The following is a 15,500-nucleotide window of genomic DNA, read 5'->3' as shown; positions in this document are numbered from 1 at the left end:
CTTTCTTTTTGAGACAGAGTCTCACTCTATCATCCAGGCTGGAGTGCAGTGGTACAATCTCAGCTCACTGCAATCTCCACCTCCCAGGTTCAAGCAATCCTGCATCAGCCTCCGGAGTAGCTGGGATTACAGTTGCGCACCACCATGCCCACCTAATTTTTTTTTTTTTTTTTTTTTTTTTTTATTGAGACGGAGTCTCGCTCTGTCCCCCAGGCTGGAGCATAGTGGCCGGATCTCAGCTCACTGCAAGCTCCGCCTCCCGGGTTTACGCCATTCTCCTGCCTCAGCCTCCCGAGTAGCTGGGACTACAGGCGCCCGCCACCTCGCCCGGCTAGTTTTTTGTATTTTTTTTTAGTAGAGACGGGGTTTCACCGTGTTAGCCAGGATGGTCTCGATCTCCTGACCTCGTGATCCGCCCGTCTCGGCCTCCCAAAGTGCTGGGATTACAGGCTTGAGCCACCGCGCCCGGCCTAATTTTTGTATTTTTAGTAGAGACAGGGTTTTACCATGTTGGCCAGGCTGGTCTCAAACTCCTGACCTCAGGTGATCCGCCCACCTCAGCCTCCCAAAGTGCTGGGATTACAGGTGAGAGCCACTGTGTCCGGCCCAGAATATCTTTTTATCTCCTAACTTCACTTACCTCTGGAATGCATCCTCAGTCAGGTTTTCTCTCTGTGGCAAGGTGACTCTAAGCAGCTCCTTAGCAACTGTCTTCTCCCTAGCAACAGCAAAAATCACAGGACTGATTCTCATGGGCTTGAATTAAGTCAGGTGGCCATCCCTGAACCAATTACTGTGGCCGGTGTGATGAAGGCCTTCCATTATTCCAGCCTGGATCATGTGTCCTCACAAGCCTGAAGGTGAGGTCAACCCCAAGTGGGTAGAGTGGAGGAGGAGTTCCTGGACAGAGGATCAAACAGGGACGGGTGGCTGCAGGAGGCATAAACACAGATGTAAAGGGATTGGTTACTGCATCCTTAACATTTGTACCTCAAACCTCAACACTGCAAAAATCCCCACCAGCATCCCTGGTTGTGCTGTTTCTTACCTCTTCTGGAGAGGGTGTATGGGATAGGTTCAGCTAACCTAAGCCTTGCCATCCTTGGGATTTATTTATTTATTTATTTATTTTTTGAGAGTCTTGCTCTTGTCGCCCAGGCTGGAGTGCAGTGGCACAATCTCGGCTCATTGCAACCACTGCCTCCCAGGTTCAAGTGATTCTCTTACCTCAGCCTCCTGAGTAGCTGCGATTATAGGCACCTGCCACCATTCCTGGCTAGTATTTATTTGTTTATTTAGAGACAGAGTCTTGTTCAGTTGCCCAGGCTAGAGCGCAATGGCGTGATCTAGGCTCACTGCAACCTGCACCTCCCAGGTTCAAGTGATTCTCATGCCTCAGCCTTCCAAGCAGCTGGGATTACAGGCACCCGCCACTATGCCCAGCTAATTTTTGTATTTTTAGTAGAGGCAGGGTTTCGCCATGTTGGCCAGGCTGGTCTCGAACTCCTGACCTCAGATGATCCACCTGCCTTGGCCTCCAGAGTGCTGGGATTACAGGCGTGAGCCACTTTGCCTGGTTGGCCTTGGGATTTTTTTTCACCAAATAATGCTTGTTCTGTGGCACTTCCTCGAGGGGGTTTTCTGCATCTTTTTTCCTTGTGCCAATAAAAAAGGGACAGAAAGTGGGGACAGACAAGGAGTAGAGAATTCTAGAATATGCTAATTCTAGAATTCCATAGTTTCTGGAATGCCAGAGCTTCTGAAACATAGTAGAGAGGGGTCTAGAACGTTAGGACATCTTGGACACAAGGATATTCTGGAGTGCTCATGGATTAACAATATTAGAGTTCTCCCCTGCTTATCAGAGAATCCAGAATGTAGAAGTTTCTGACAAAAAGGACCTGGAAAATCACTGATTCTAGAATAGGGGAGTGTCAAGGGAAGTTCACACCCGTGAATCTCCACCAGTAGGAATATCTTGCATGCCAGGATGTCTGGAATGCTGAGAATTATAAGATACAGAAAGGAATCTGGATTACTAGGAAATCTAGAGAATGGAAGAGATCCTGGACTATCCGCCCTTCCAGAGCACTGGAAGATTTGTTTGCATTCCAAGAAATCCATAATGCAGGAGATTCCGGATTATCAGAGAATCTAGAACACAAATGAGAGACTTCAAAGGTGAGTGCTTCTGAAACCGGGGTGTTCTGAAATAGCTGTGCATCTCAAACCCTAATTTTGTTTTTGTTTGCTTGTTTTTGAGACAGTGTCTTGCTCTGTTGCCCAGGCTAGAGTGCAGCAGTGCAATCATGGCTCACTGCAGCCTCAGCCTTCTGGGTTCAAGCGATCCTCCTGCCTCAGCCTCCTGAGTATCTGGGACTACAGGTGTGTGCCACCACAGCCAGCTAATTTTTATTTATTTTTTTTTGTAGCGACATTGTCTCACTGTGTTGCCCAGGCTGGTCTCAAACTCCTGGGCTCAAGCCATTCTCCCGCCTTAGCCTCCCAAAGTGCTGGGATTGCAGGTGTGAGCTACCAGGCCCAGCCTCAGACTCTAGAAAATTTTTTACATGCCAGGATATTCAGAATATTGGGGGATACTGGCATATTAGGAAATCTAGTATGTGGGGGGGAGGGACTGGAAGGTCAGGAAATCTAGAATATGGTGGTGTTTTGTAATGCTTACAGATCTAGAATATTAGGGTCATTTTTTTTTCCAGGCCAGAGAATCCAGAACACTCGTGTTTCTGGAATGCTGATCATTTTATTTTTATTTTATTTTATTTTTAAATTTTTATTATTTTCTTTCTTTCTTTTTTTTTTTTTTTGAGACAAGGTCTCTCTCTGTCGCCCAGGTTGGCATGCAGTGGTGTGATCTCAGCTCACTGCAAACTCCGCCTCCCAGGTTCAAGTGATCCTCCCACTTTAGCCTCCTGAGTAGCTGGGATTACGGGCGTGCGCCACCATGCCTGGATAATTTTTGTATTCTTAGTAGAAATAGGGTTTCACTGTGTTGGCCAGGCTGGCCTCAAACTCCTGACCTCAAGTGATCTTCCCACCCGCCTCGGCCTCCCAAAGTGCTGGGATTACAGGCATAAGCCACCGTGTCCGGCCTCATTCTAGAAATGAGAGAGAGAGAGAGAGAGAGAAAGAGAGAGAGAGAGAGAAACAGAGAGGAGAGAATTTGGGATGTCAGCAAATGTAGAACACTGAAGAGCTGGGTTTTTTTAAATGCTAGAGAGAGTATTATCCTAGTATAGTATTAACTCTGTGTGTTGCCCAGGCTGTGCGTGAGAGGGCATGAAGGGAGGGGTGGAAGATTCTGGAATGAGGGGGGACTAGAACTCTGAGGGATTCTGAAGGGTTGAGATGAGTTAGGATCCAAGGGGTGACATAGACACGACCCTGGGAGATAGTGACACTGATAGGGGGGATTGGGAGCTGGGGACTCCAAATTCTAGGGGGAGGGCAGGCTAACGCCGGAAGTTGCAGTGGTGAGCCAGAGGCTGTTGCCTAGCAACAAGCATTGAAGATGCGCTGGATCCCGGACAGAAGGGAGAAATTTCAGCAGCGCCCCCAGCAAATGCTCCAGCCACAGGGTAGGAGGCGATGAGGGGGGAAGCGGGCAGGGATACGCTGTCCTGCAGGGTCATATGAGAAGGGGTCTTGGGGGTTATACAAAAACAGGGTCATGGAGTACAGTCATTGGGCAGAGCTGGGCTCTGGGACAGCCCAGGAATGGCTGTGAATGGAGTGTGAGTGCCGTCGTCACTGCCTCAGGGACTGTGTGTCCCTGGACGGTGCTGGACCCAGATTTCTGGGTATCAGTGTAGGATGGAGACATGGATTGCTGTAGGTGGCAGTAACGGTGTATAGCCATGTGAGTCAGTCTGTGTGTCTCGCTGTAAGGGGGGTGAAGGGCTTCCCCGTCAGTCCTGCACACCCTCCTCGATTGGAAGAAGGAGCAGGAGTGCAGGGTGGGGGGTGCAGCTAGATCAGTTGCCATTCTTGGTCTGGGGTGGGCTCTGTGGTCACGGGTGTGTGGCCTAGTACCCTGTGTGGGTGGAGCCTGTGATCCACGAGGTGGGGGCGGGGCTAGCGCTACAGAACTGGAAACCTTAAGAATCCAACTGCTGTGCGATATGGGGCCTGGAATCCCAAAGCGAGGCAAACATGAAAGGGGTGGGCTTGGGATCCTACATGTGGTCACGTGCCAATTTTCTGTGGGAAAGGGTGTGGCCTGAAACTCAGTGGAAAAAGAGGTGACTAGAGGCAGAGTGAAGCTCTGAGGGTGGTGCCTTTGGGAGAGAAGGGGCTTGTATTTCAGAGAGAAGGGGCTTGTATATAGGGTGGAGCCTTGAATTTATAATGATCTCAAAGAATTGATTCTCAAGGCCCTAGGCTTCAGGGGTTCCAGGCTCACCATCTGCAAAAGCTTGCTCCCCAAAGCTCTGTCCCTCAGTGAACCCAGCCAGGCTCTGCCCATGACCCACAGACTCTGCTCCCAGGGGACTCCTGGCTCTGCCCCCTCCTGCACCCCACTTATAGCCACCCCCAGAGGCTATCAGACCCCCTTCCTTCCCTGAGTCATTGAATGCTCCCAAAAGCATTCAGTCTCAAGCTGGGCTTGAGACTCTGAGCTTGAAGGCTTGAAGCCTGGAACCCCGGTGTGGACGTGGTTTAAGGTCCCCTGTGGCTTGCAGCTCCTAGTGGTGGAGACTCTTAGGCAAGGAGGGGATCGGAACTCTCTTTTATATAAGTTTATGTATTTATTTATTATTGAGACAGGGTCTCACTCTATTGTCCAGGCTGGAGTGCAGTGCAGTGGTGCCATCTCAGCTCACTGCAGCCTCCACTTTCCAGGCTCAACCGATCCTCCCACCTCACCCTCCCGAGTAGCTGGGACTACTGGCGCATGCCACCATACCCGGCTAATTTTTGGATTTTTAATAGAGATGGGGATGTTGTATTATGTTGCCCAGGCTTGCCTCAAACTCTTGGACTCAAGCGATCCACTCACCTCGGCCTCCCAAAGTGCTGGGATTACAGGCCTGCGCCGGGGCGCCTAGCTGGAATTGGGAACTCTCTAAGGAGAAAGTCTGCAATTCTGGGTGGTGGGAGGCTGCTCTTGGGAGCATTAAAAGACTCAGGTAAAGAAGGGGGTCTGATACCCTCGGGGGGTGGTGATAAATGGTGTGCAGGAGGGAGCAGAGTGTGTGGGTCAGGGGCAGAGCCTGGCTGGGTTCACTGACGGACAGAGCTTCGGGGAGCAAGCTTTTGCAGATGGCGAGCCTGGAACCCCTGAAGCCTAGGGTCTTGAGAAGGGATCAATTCTTTGAGAAGATCCATTGTGAACTTGGGACCCTCAGAGGGGCAGGAGCTAGGACCTAGTGCGGGGTTGGTGCTCCATTTGCAGAATCCTGTCTCTCGCGTGGAAAGGGGTACGCGTGGGGGGGTCTTCCAGCTTCCACGCCAACGAGGGAGCTAAATTGTGATCCGATTTTCCCAGAACTGGGAGCAGAGGGCTGAGGCCTGCCAGATGGAGTCCAGCTTAAGGGATCCTGCCCTCAACCCCTGCCCCGTATCCCTCCCCGTAAGCACCCCTACGCCTGGGACCTCTGCTCCATGAGAAGGTTCACGGAGCCAGTATCCGAGTCTTAATTTCCCCCCACCGCATGGGGAACTCGAGGTCCCCCGCGCCCCGCGTCCGGCACCTGTGCCTGCTGCCTCCTGATTGGCCGCGCGGCGAGCGCTGGCGGCGCACGGCTGTGATTGGCGGGAAGTTCACAGCCCTTGGCTGGACGGTGGAGAAAGTGAGTCGGCCTCGGGCGGGGGTGGGGGCGGGGACAGGGGCGGGGCTGCGGCGAGCCGGACTCGCTGGACAGACCGCCCGCCCGGAGCGGGACTCGGCGCCCGACACGATGCGGAGGCCTGGCACCAGCGGCCGCCGCCCCCTCCTGCTGGTGCTGCTGCTGCCGCTCTTCGCAGCCGCCGCCTCCGCCGCCAGCCCCAGCCCCAGCCTCAGCCAGGTCGTCGAGGTCGCAGGGGTCCCCAGCCGCCAGGCCAGGTAAGCCCCGCTGCGGCCCCTGCTTCCTTGTGCCCCTTCCACCCATTAAGTCTGGTGGTCCACGGGGACCAGGGCTTTCGGATTTAAGGGAAATCGAACCCACTGTTCGATTCGGAGATACAAGGAGGGCTCTTGGATTTATTAGGCGCCCCCAATTTGTAGAGGTTAGATTCGGGGAGTACTGAGATTTTTAGGGGAAAGGGTCCCCTTTATTGTGGTGGAGAAGGCTGTCTCCAGAGAATCCCGGGGTTTTTTTCCAGGAAAGATCTCTAGTTTATTAAGGCGGGGGGGTGGGGGGCTGAGCTCTCCTAGAATGATAGAGACGTGTGGGGTCTTCGAGCTAGGATGGAGCTCCCCAAGTTTGTGGGCGCACAGGAGGAAAAGTGTTGGGGGATTCTGGAGGGACTTTATGAGGCCGCTGAGTTGTCCTGGTTTTCTAGGATTTGGGGGCTCTGTGTTCATGAAAAGGGACCTTAGGGTTTTTCGAACTGGTCAGGAAGACGTAGACTCTTGGGTTGATGGCGGAGGGGCTTGTGGGGAGTTGGGTGGGGTGGAGGAGTCCTCAGGCTTCAGAACGGTTGGGGATGCTCAAGTTTCCTAGAATTAGAAGACCCCGGGATTGAATGAGGCTCCAGTGATTTCACCGCGAGAGATCCAGGATTCCCTATAGATCTGGGGGCTATAGGCGCCCTTCCTGTCTGCGGGTGACGGAACTGAAGGAAGCCGTCTGCCCAGCACCCCCACCCACCCTCCTCGCCTGGCGGCCCAGCGCTCCGTTACAAAGGCCCCGGGCTCCGCTCCCGCCTGGGTCTCTGCGAATGCGTTTAGTAACCCGAGCCGCGGCGGGGGCGGGGCCGGGAAGGGGTTAACCTGGAGAAAAGGCGGGAGGGATGACGGCAGGATCGGGGATCCCCGAGGCTCCCCACCAGATGGCCTCATCCTCCACTCGGCCCCACCCACCTGAGAGGGGCCCAAGCGCTAGATGCCCCCTTCTCTGCAGCCCCCCACTGCTCTCCTCTTGGGGTCTGGGCGTGCGCCCTAGTCTCTAGCCCCCCCTTAGGCTGGGGATAATGGACTTGTCTGGGGGGCCCCTTCATTGCGACGCACTTGAACCGGAGCTGGAAGCTCCGCCACTGAGACCCTCCGGGCTCGGAGATGTCTCCAAGAACGGCACTTTTCTCCTGGTCAGGCGGGAAACTGAGGCCCAAAGACCAAGAAACGCTGGCTTCTGGACACCCATCGTGGAAGGGCAAGAAGGGGCTAGAATTCAGGCTCTGGGATTCTCGGTCCTGGACTGTGACTCCTGTATCCCCTCCACCTCAGCACCCTGCTGGACCCACAGTCAGAGGGAAGAGCCTTCCCTCCCCAGCTGCCGAGGCCTTTGAAAATGGCGCCACCTGTCGGCCAGGCTCAGGATGGCGTCTGAGTCCCGGACAGGGATGTGCGGGAGGGCGGGGTTCTAGATTCCCAGACAGTCCCGGCTTAGAAATGCTTAGAAATCGAGTCTTTTTTGTTTTTGTTTTTAAGTCACTTTTAAAAGGCTTTAAAATAACGTGTTTTTTTTTTTAAATAAAACCTTACTGCCAAAACCTCTTCATAAGACAACAGTACGGTTTCTGTGCCCTTCAGCCCGAAGTCTAAGCCAATTTGCCTCCCATTGTACAGATGGAGAAACTGAGGCATGGGGAGAAGAACCTCAAGTTAGTCATATACCTGTTTCAAGCCCCCTCAGGATTCGTCTTGGTTTCCCCTCCCCCGATTGCCCTCTTTGCAGAGTTCTGGGGTGCTAAGGGCTTGAGTGACTTCCACCCCACTATTTATAGCGTTGCTGCTTGTCGCTGCTGCCCAGGCCAGACGTCTAGGAGGAGCCGCTGCATCCGAGGTGGGTTCTGGAAGATGGAGTATGAGTAGGGGGCAAAAGGGAGTAGGAGGAGAGGGACAGGGAGCTCCCCATCCCGTCCCTCATCCCAGTGGGAGAGCTGGATGCATTTGGTAGAGAAGTACTTGGTCCCCTCCTTCCCCACTTAGTCCCTGGCTGTCTCCGAAGCCTCCTGCAGGGTCCAAAACTGCCAGCCCAAAAAGTGTGCAGGCCCCCAGCGGTGCCTGAACCCAGTGCCTGCAGTGCCCAGTCCCAGCCCCAGCGTGAGGAAGAGACAGGTGTCCCTGAACTGGCAGCCACTGACGTGAGTGGGCAGTCCCTCCCCTACCAAATCCTCCCTCAGGAACTCCCAGCTTTGCCCCCGTTTCCTCTCCCCCTCCCTCCCCCACTCCCTCCCTCTCTCTCCCCCCTCCTTCCCCGGCTCTTTCTTTTGCTATCAGCCTGTCTGTCTGTTTCTATTTCATCCCTTCCCTGCCTATCTCAGGCTCTTTCCATCTCTGCATTATTTCTGTCTCTTTCTGTTTCTTTCTAGTTACCTGTCTCTTTTCCTCTCTCTCTTTCTCCCTGTGTCTCACTGCCTGTCTCTATGTCTAAGTCTCTCTCCCACTTCTCTCTTTCTCTCCCCCCACCCCCATCATCTCTCTTTTTCTCAGGGTCTTTGTTTCTCTCCCACTAGAGGCCTGGTCCCCATAAATGGGTGTTGTGGGGGGAGGGCTGGGCAGAGCCGCTACTGAAAGACATTTTCCTGGCATGGAGGCCCTTTGGTGGGGAGGTCAGCTTAACCCGGTGACAGCAGCTTTTCCGTCCTCTCCCACCCAGGCTGCAGGAGGCCAGAGCTCTACTGAAGCGGCGGCGGCCCCGGGGGCCTGGGGGCCGGGGACTACTGAGAAGGAGGCCCCCACAGCGTGCCCCCGCTGGCAAGGCCCCGGGTAAGCACATCCGCCTTTCCTCTGCCTGGGGCGAGGGGGGTTCCGGGCCAGATAAAGCCGTCTGGTTCCCACGGTCCTGCAGCCGCCTCCCCCCGCCCCCGCCCCCGTTGTAGCTCAGCCCCCACCCCCAGGACGAGGCCCCCTCTAGGGACCCCAGCGTCCGGCCCTGCGAGGTGAGCCCGGGACAGGACCAGACGCAGGCCAGAGGCACTGACCCGCGGGGGTGGGGCCGGGAAGCCAGGCGTCCGGGCTCCCAGCGGCCGAAGAGGGAGGGCGCTGGCCCGGCAGAAAGCTCCGCCGAACCAGCCCAGACAACAAAAGCGATTGTGCGGGTTGGCGCCTGCCTGGGCACCGAATGCTCAAGATTGCGGGGCGGCTGGGGGCCAAAGGCCTCCTCCTGTTTCCCGAATCCTCCCCCTGCCCTCCTCCCACTCCAGCTCTCGACCCCTATTCTAGAATACCCCTCATCTCAAACACCCTCAAAACCCTCCTCTTGCTGTGGCCTTCAGTCCAGATGTGACCCCTCCCCCTAAAGTCTTCCAGATGTGAGCCTCGGGCCAGATGTTATACCCCCGCCCACAGTCTCCCTTTATCCATTGTGACTTCTCCCACCAGGTGTGGGGTTCTGGCCAGATGTGGCTGTATCTTTGGATGTATTCCTCCCCCCCCCAGCCTCCTGCCCAGGATCTAGATGCCCAATTCCTTTATGTGCCCAGGTGCAGCGACCCTTCTCCCATCCCTCAGATGTCCCACCTGACTGCCCAGATGTGACATGATAGCCCCCTATCAAGATGAAGCCCCTTTCTCTGTGCCCAGGGCAGAAGAGGATCAACTTTTAGCTGTCTCCCCAAATGCGGCCCCCACTACTCTTAATGGATTTCCTCTTTATGGATTCAGCTCTGTCTGGGGGGAAACCCGCCCGCCCCCACCTGTTCCCTTCCCCGCCGCTCCCCTACAGGCCTGGTCCACTTGTTGGTGCGCGGATGGGGACAGAGGGGGCGGGCGGGCTGGGGCGGCGGCGCGGCGGAGCGCGGCGCTGCAGCCATGGCGGGCGGCGTGCGGCTGCTCTGGGTGTCGCTATTGGTGCTGCTGGCGCAGCTAGGGCCGCAGCCCGGACTGGGCCGGCCCGGAGAGCGTCTCCGCGTGCGCTTCACCCCGGTCGTGTGCGGCCTGCGCTGCATCCATGGGCCGACCGGCTCCCGCTGTACCCCGACCTGCGCGCCCCGCAACGCCACCAGCGTGGACAGCGGCGCGCCCGGCGGGGCGGCCCCGGGGGGACCCGGCTTCCGCGCCTGTGAGTGCGGGGTGGTGGTCCCAAGAGAGCGACTCCCGGGGGGAGGAGGATCCCTGGGGATGGAGGAGACAGTCCTCCAGGGAGAGGGAGCCCAGATTCCATATGCAACAGTGCAAGGGAATCGCAGGGGCTATTTGAGGAAGGGGGCCCCTGGCTTTTGGGGTTGGGTCCTGAGGGCTCCGATTTTGCAAGCAATGAGGGTTCTTAGGGGCCTGTGATGTCCCACGTGAGAGAATTGGCGCCAGCTTTCATGCTTTGAGTCAAAATGGAGATCTCAGAATTGAGGGGCCTGAGAACTTTTGGGAGGGGGACTCGAATTCTGAGACGCTGAGTAAGGAGTCTCCAGGGACCAAGCAAGAGTCTCAGGGCCGCATGGGGGACGTATCAGTTTCTGTGTCTTTGGGTGGGAAGGTTCCATATGGGAATGCCTGTGAGGTGGGGCACTGGAGAGAAGAAAGTTGATCCGAAGAGCTAAGAGGGAGAGGGGACAGAGAAGGGGGTTTTGTGTGTGTGTCTGGGGGGGGGGGGGGGGTTTCCGCAGGACCTGAGTTGCGGGGGTCCCACGTGCGAGAGAAATTAAGATAAGAGGCTTTAAGGAAGGGGCGCCCCCTGGGGGCGGAGAGGACAGGAGGTGTATGCATCAGGCACTCCTAGAGATGGGGAGCCTTGGGGGTTCAGGTGAGGTGGGGGAGGGCGCGCCACCTGTTGTTCCAGGATGCAAAAGTGGGCAGACTCTCTGGGATCGGGGCCTCCCTGCCCCCTACCCCGCAGACCCTATGGAGTTGGGGAGTGGGGGCCCCTGGCGCCGAGAACTCGCCCAGCCTGGCCCCCAGCCAGCCCAGCCCGGCCGGCGTGAGCTCATCTCCCGCCTGAGCCCCCGCCCGCTGCCACTCCCTCTCTCCTCCCCTTCCTCCCTCTTTCTTTCACTCTTTCCCGGCCCGGCCCCAATGTGCCTGTGCCAGGCGCCATGCCCAGGCGAGTGCCAAGCCCCTGGGGGTGCAAGAAGTGGCATGTGAAGTGGAGGCTGACCTCAGAGGGACCCCTATGTCCTCAACTCCCCGCTCTGCCAGGGCTGTGGGGCATGACATTGGCTGTGCCCATCTAGCGGCCCACCCTGGGTGTAGGCACCCCCAGGGAGCTGGCCTGGGGGCCTGCACTTAGGCCAAGAGAAGGCAGATAAATGCCTCTGGAGTCTGGGAAATGCCCTCCGACCTGGCTGGTTTCCCACCACCTCCATCAGAGACCCTTCCCATTTTGCAATTTTGATTCCTAGTGAAGCCTCTTCTAGGCCCCACTACTCAATTAAAAGCCCCTATTAGACCACCCTGGAGTCGTGGTCCCACACTTCTACCTAAGGGAGCCCAGAGTTTTTGCTACTAGGCCCTAGGCCCCCTCTCCACCCCTGGCAACAGACTTTAGAGACCACTCCTCCAGTGAAGTTCCGTCTCATTCTTCCCTCCCACCTCCCAAACTGTGCCTTTCCCTAGAGAACTCTGTCGTATTGTCCAGAAGTCCTGCTCTTCTAGCTCACCCCCTTCCCCAGGAACTTCTGATCCCATTTATCTTCAGAGAACCCCAGGGTTGGTCTTGATAAGTGGATTCTCCAAGAGGACTCCAGACACTGTGCTCCTCACAGGCAGCCATTAATAAAAAGCCTTTGGCACCTAATCCTTAGCTGGGAGGGGAGGGGATTCCACATAGGGTCTTGGCCAATTGAGCCTCTTAAGTGCTGATGACTTCCAGGAATTCCACTTCACTATCTAAACCCTGCTTTCAGCACCCTCAAACTAGTTGTCTACTAGGCGGCACTAAAGTCCTGTTTTCTAGGTAACTGTCCACAAAAGGACTCCTGCTGAAAGGGCACCTCAGTTTCCTCTGAGCTAGGTTCCTCCCTCCCAGAAACCTCCAGCTGACTTTGAACTCGAGAGGGCTGCCCTTTAGTCGATCTCCTCCCAGGACTCCAGTCCCTTTATCCTTCTAAATGGAGGTGGCTCTCCGTGCCCTTTCCTCTCTACAGTTGTGGCTCAGAATCCCACACGCGCCTCCCCCGGCCGTCTGCCTCCTCCCTCCCCTCCGCACAGCTGTCTCCAGCTGTTCTCTGCAGCCCCGGGAGAGAGAGGGAGGGGGTGCCCTCGCAGGACAGTCCGGCCTCCTTTGGCTCAAAGGTCCCGGGGCTCCCCAAGGGTCCGGAATGCGGAGCCTCCGCCCTGCCCCCGCCGCACCTCTCTCTTTGTTTACCCCGCCGCACAGCTGGCAGTGCCCCGCCCAGAGGTGGCCTGGGGCCCAGCGAGGGCGCGCAGAGGGGAGTGGAGGCGCGTTCCCGCTCTTGGCCCCGCCCGGGTGCTACTGGAGGCGGTAAGGCAGAGCTAGAGCTCTAAGGCCCCAGCCAGAAAGAAGTTGGGCGGAGACAAAGCGCGGTGGGCGGAACTAGTGCACCCGGACGGCCTGGAGGTGGGGTGGGAGGGGCGTGAACTAGTGAGCCGGGCGAATCAGAGTGCGGAAAAGGGAGGTGGGAGGGGCTAGAGGCGGCAGGTTAAGCTCCTGCATAGGCAGGGCTTAGAATCCCGCGGGTAGAAGGTAATGTGAGAGGGGCTAGAAAGGGGGCACAGCCAGGGGGCTGGGATAGGACTTCGTGGACCTAGCAGAGGGAGTGTGGGCGGGCATAGAATGCGAAGGAGACAGAGTTGGGCGGGGAGTTATGCCAGGGAGTGGTTAAAATGTGGTTTAGGTCAATGGAAGGGATCAGCATCGGATGGGGTCAGCGCCGTCTGGGTTGGTCTGGAACCCCGTGGACTCAACCAGAAAGTGGGATCAGAAAGGTTGACATGAAAGTGAATAAACAGTCTGAGGGCTGGCCGGCCTCACGCCTGTAATCCCAGCACTTTGGGAGGCTGAGGCAGGAGGATTGCCTGAGCCCAGGAGTCCAAGACCAGCCTGGCCAACATAGTGAGACTCCGCCTCTACAAAATTTTTAAAAAAACATGACCCGATGTAGTGCACGCCTGTCGTCTCAGCTACTTAGGAGGCTGAGGTGGGAGGATCACTTCAGCTTAGGAGGTCGAGGCTGCAGAGCCTTGATCACGGCACTGCATTCCAGCCTGGGCAATAGGGCAAGATCCTGCGGACTTAGTGGGTGGTGCTGTACCTCTGATGGCTGAACTACTGGACTGGGCCAATGCTAATGCCAGAACTGGGGCGGGGCCACATGACAGCTGAGGGCGGATCGACTTAGAAATGAATGATACCTTGAGGGAATAGGAACTTCGCTGGCCCCAGGGGAACATGCCAGGAATGGTGGCGCCCCTGAGTGTCTTTGTTCTTCTCCCAGTCCTGTGTCCCTTAATCTGTCACAATGGCGGTGTGTGCGTGAAGCCTGACCGCTGCCTCTGTCCCCCGGACTTCGCTGGCAAGTTCTGCCAGTTGCACTCCTCGGGCGCCCGGCCTCCGGCCCCGGCTATACCAGGACTCACCCGCTCCGTGTACACTATGCCACTGGCCAACCACCGCGACGACGAGCACGGTGAGGAAAGTGTGGCCAGAGTCCCTCCGACCCACGGTCAGGGTCACCGTGCCCCTGACCCTCAACTTTCCCGCCTTCCAGAACACCTTTGCCCAACTCGCCCTCCCCCGCTTGTCTAGCCCCAGCCCGTAAAAACCCGTGTAGAAATCCCTTTGCCCGGCCGTGCCTCCCCTAGGCGTGGCATCTATGGTGAGCGTCCACGTGGAGCACCCGCAGGAGGCGTCGGTGGTGGTGCACCAGGTGGAGCGTGTGTCTGGCCCTTGGGAGGAGGCGGACGCCGAGGCGGTGGCGCGGGCGGAAGCGGCGGCGCGGGCGGAGGCGGCAGCGCCCTACACGGTGTTGGCACAGAGCGCGCCGCGGGAAGACGGCTACTCGGACGCCTCGGGCTTCGGTTACTGCTTTCGGGAGCTGCGCGGAGGCGAAGTGAGAGGAGGCCGGTGGGGAGGGGCCCGGAGCGTGCCTCCGCGCGAGGGCGCGCTCACCCAACACTTCCCCGCAGTGCGCGTCCCCGCTGCCCGGGCTCCGGACGCAGGAGGTCTGCTGCCGAGGGGCCGGCTTGGCCTGGGGCGTTCACGACTGTCAGCTGTGCTCCGAGCGCCTGGGTAAGTCCCAGGACGTCCCTGAGGTGCTCGGAGCTGGGGAGGGGTGAGAACCTCACCGCTCCTACTCTGCCCTAGATAAACCCAGTTCACAAATTGTAGCCACGCCTACCCCACTGTGGAGGCGACTTCCATTCCTGAGCTTTTCATACCACTCTGGGACCACCCACCCCATTTTCTGACTTTGGCCACTCTATTCTCACCCTGCTTTTGTGCCATGGCACCTCCCATGTCTTTGAGAGTCTCCAGGTCAGCCAACCTAAGGCTGACCCTGCACTCAACTACAGCCAACATCTTTTAGTCCCTTCCACCCAGGCTTCGTCTCTGCCCACTCCATTCTCGCTCAGCCCACCTGTCCCTGGCCCACCCCTCTCCTCTCGCCACAGGGAACTCGGGAAGACTGGGCGCCCCAGATGGACCTTGTCCAACCGGCTTTGAAAGAGTTAATGGGTCCTGCGAAGGTGCGATGGGGCAGGAGTGAGAGGGGCTTGCTTCTGGGGGCGGGATATGCAGGGATCAAGTTGCTGACTCCACAGTGACCTCCCCAATCCTGGCAGATGTGGATGAGTGCGCGACTGGCGGGCGCTGCCAGCACGGGGAGTGTGCAAACACGCGCGGCGGGTACACGTGCGTGTGCCCCGACGGCTTTCTTCTCGACTCGTCCCGCAGCAGCTGCATCTGTGAGCCACCAGCAGGGAGCTGAGGCTGGGTCCCATGGCCTCCCTGCCCTCAGACCACGTCCCAGAGCATGGGCTTTTAATTCCCTCGGACCCCCCCAGATCCTCCCAGACTTCCGGGTTCCTCTCAGTCAGCCTTAGAGCCCCCTCAGAACTTCTCAGATTCTCATACAGCCTCAGCATCCCTGGACCACCTTTAGACCTTTCAAGTCTTTTGGATCCAGATCCCTCCAGACTCCCAGACTTTTTTTTTTTTTTGAGATGGAGTCTCGCTCTGTCGCCCAGGTTGGAGTGCAGTGGCGCGATCTCGGCTCACTGCAACCTCTGCCTCCCGGGTTCAAGTGATTCTCCTGCCTCGGCCTCCCGAGTAGCTAGAATTACAGGCGGGCACCACCATGCCTGGCTTTTTTTTTTTTTTTTTTTGTATTTTTGGTAGAGACAAGGTTTCACCATGTTGGCCAGACTGGCCTCAAGCCCCTGACTTCAAGGGATCTGCCCAACTCAGCCTCCCAAAGTGCTGGGATTACAGGCGTAA

General features: G+C 57.2%; 1 protein-coding gene across 9 annotated transcripts in view; it reads left to right on the top strand.

Annotated features, from left to right (window-relative positions):
• Positions 1-5,898: 5,898 nt before the first annotated feature.
• The window catches only part of LTBP4 (latent transforming growth factor beta binding protein 4), a 32,921-nt gene continuing 23,319 nt past the window's right edge, over positions 5,899-15,500 (top strand). For 5 of the 9 annotated variants that reach the window (XM_031659448.1, XM_031659447.1, XM_031659446.1 and 2 more), the window contains exons 1-8: positions 7,718-7,949; positions 8,115-8,250; positions 8,766-8,875; positions 13,498-13,689; positions 13,865-14,112; positions 14,189-14,291; positions 14,675-14,749; positions 14,846-14,968. In XM_031659448.1, coding sequence (XP_031515308.1) covers positions 7,733-7,949; positions 8,115-8,250; positions 8,766-8,875; positions 13,498-13,689; positions 13,865-14,112; positions 14,189-14,291; positions 14,675-14,749; positions 14,846-14,968 — 1,204 coding nt within the window. In that variant the 5' untranslated portion in view covers positions 7,718-7,732. Of the gene's footprint in view, positions 6,068-7,717; positions 7,950-8,114; positions 8,251-8,765; positions 8,876-9,882; positions 10,170-13,497; positions 13,690-13,864; positions 14,113-14,188; positions 14,292-14,674; positions 14,750-14,845; positions 14,969-15,500 lie in introns of those variants that run through there. The other 4 variants (XM_021931119.2, XM_031659445.1, XM_031659441.1 and 1 more) reach the window with 3 other exon arrangements.

The sequence above is a fragment of the Papio anubis genome, chromosome 20, assembly GCF_008728515.1.
Source record: "Papio anubis isolate 15944 chromosome 20, Panubis1.0, whole genome shotgun sequence".
In the NCBI taxonomy this organism is placed as follows: Eukaryota; Metazoa; Chordata; class Mammalia; order Primates; family Cercopithecidae; genus Papio; species Papio anubis.
This window is presented reverse-complemented; position numbering and strand designations above follow the sequence as displayed.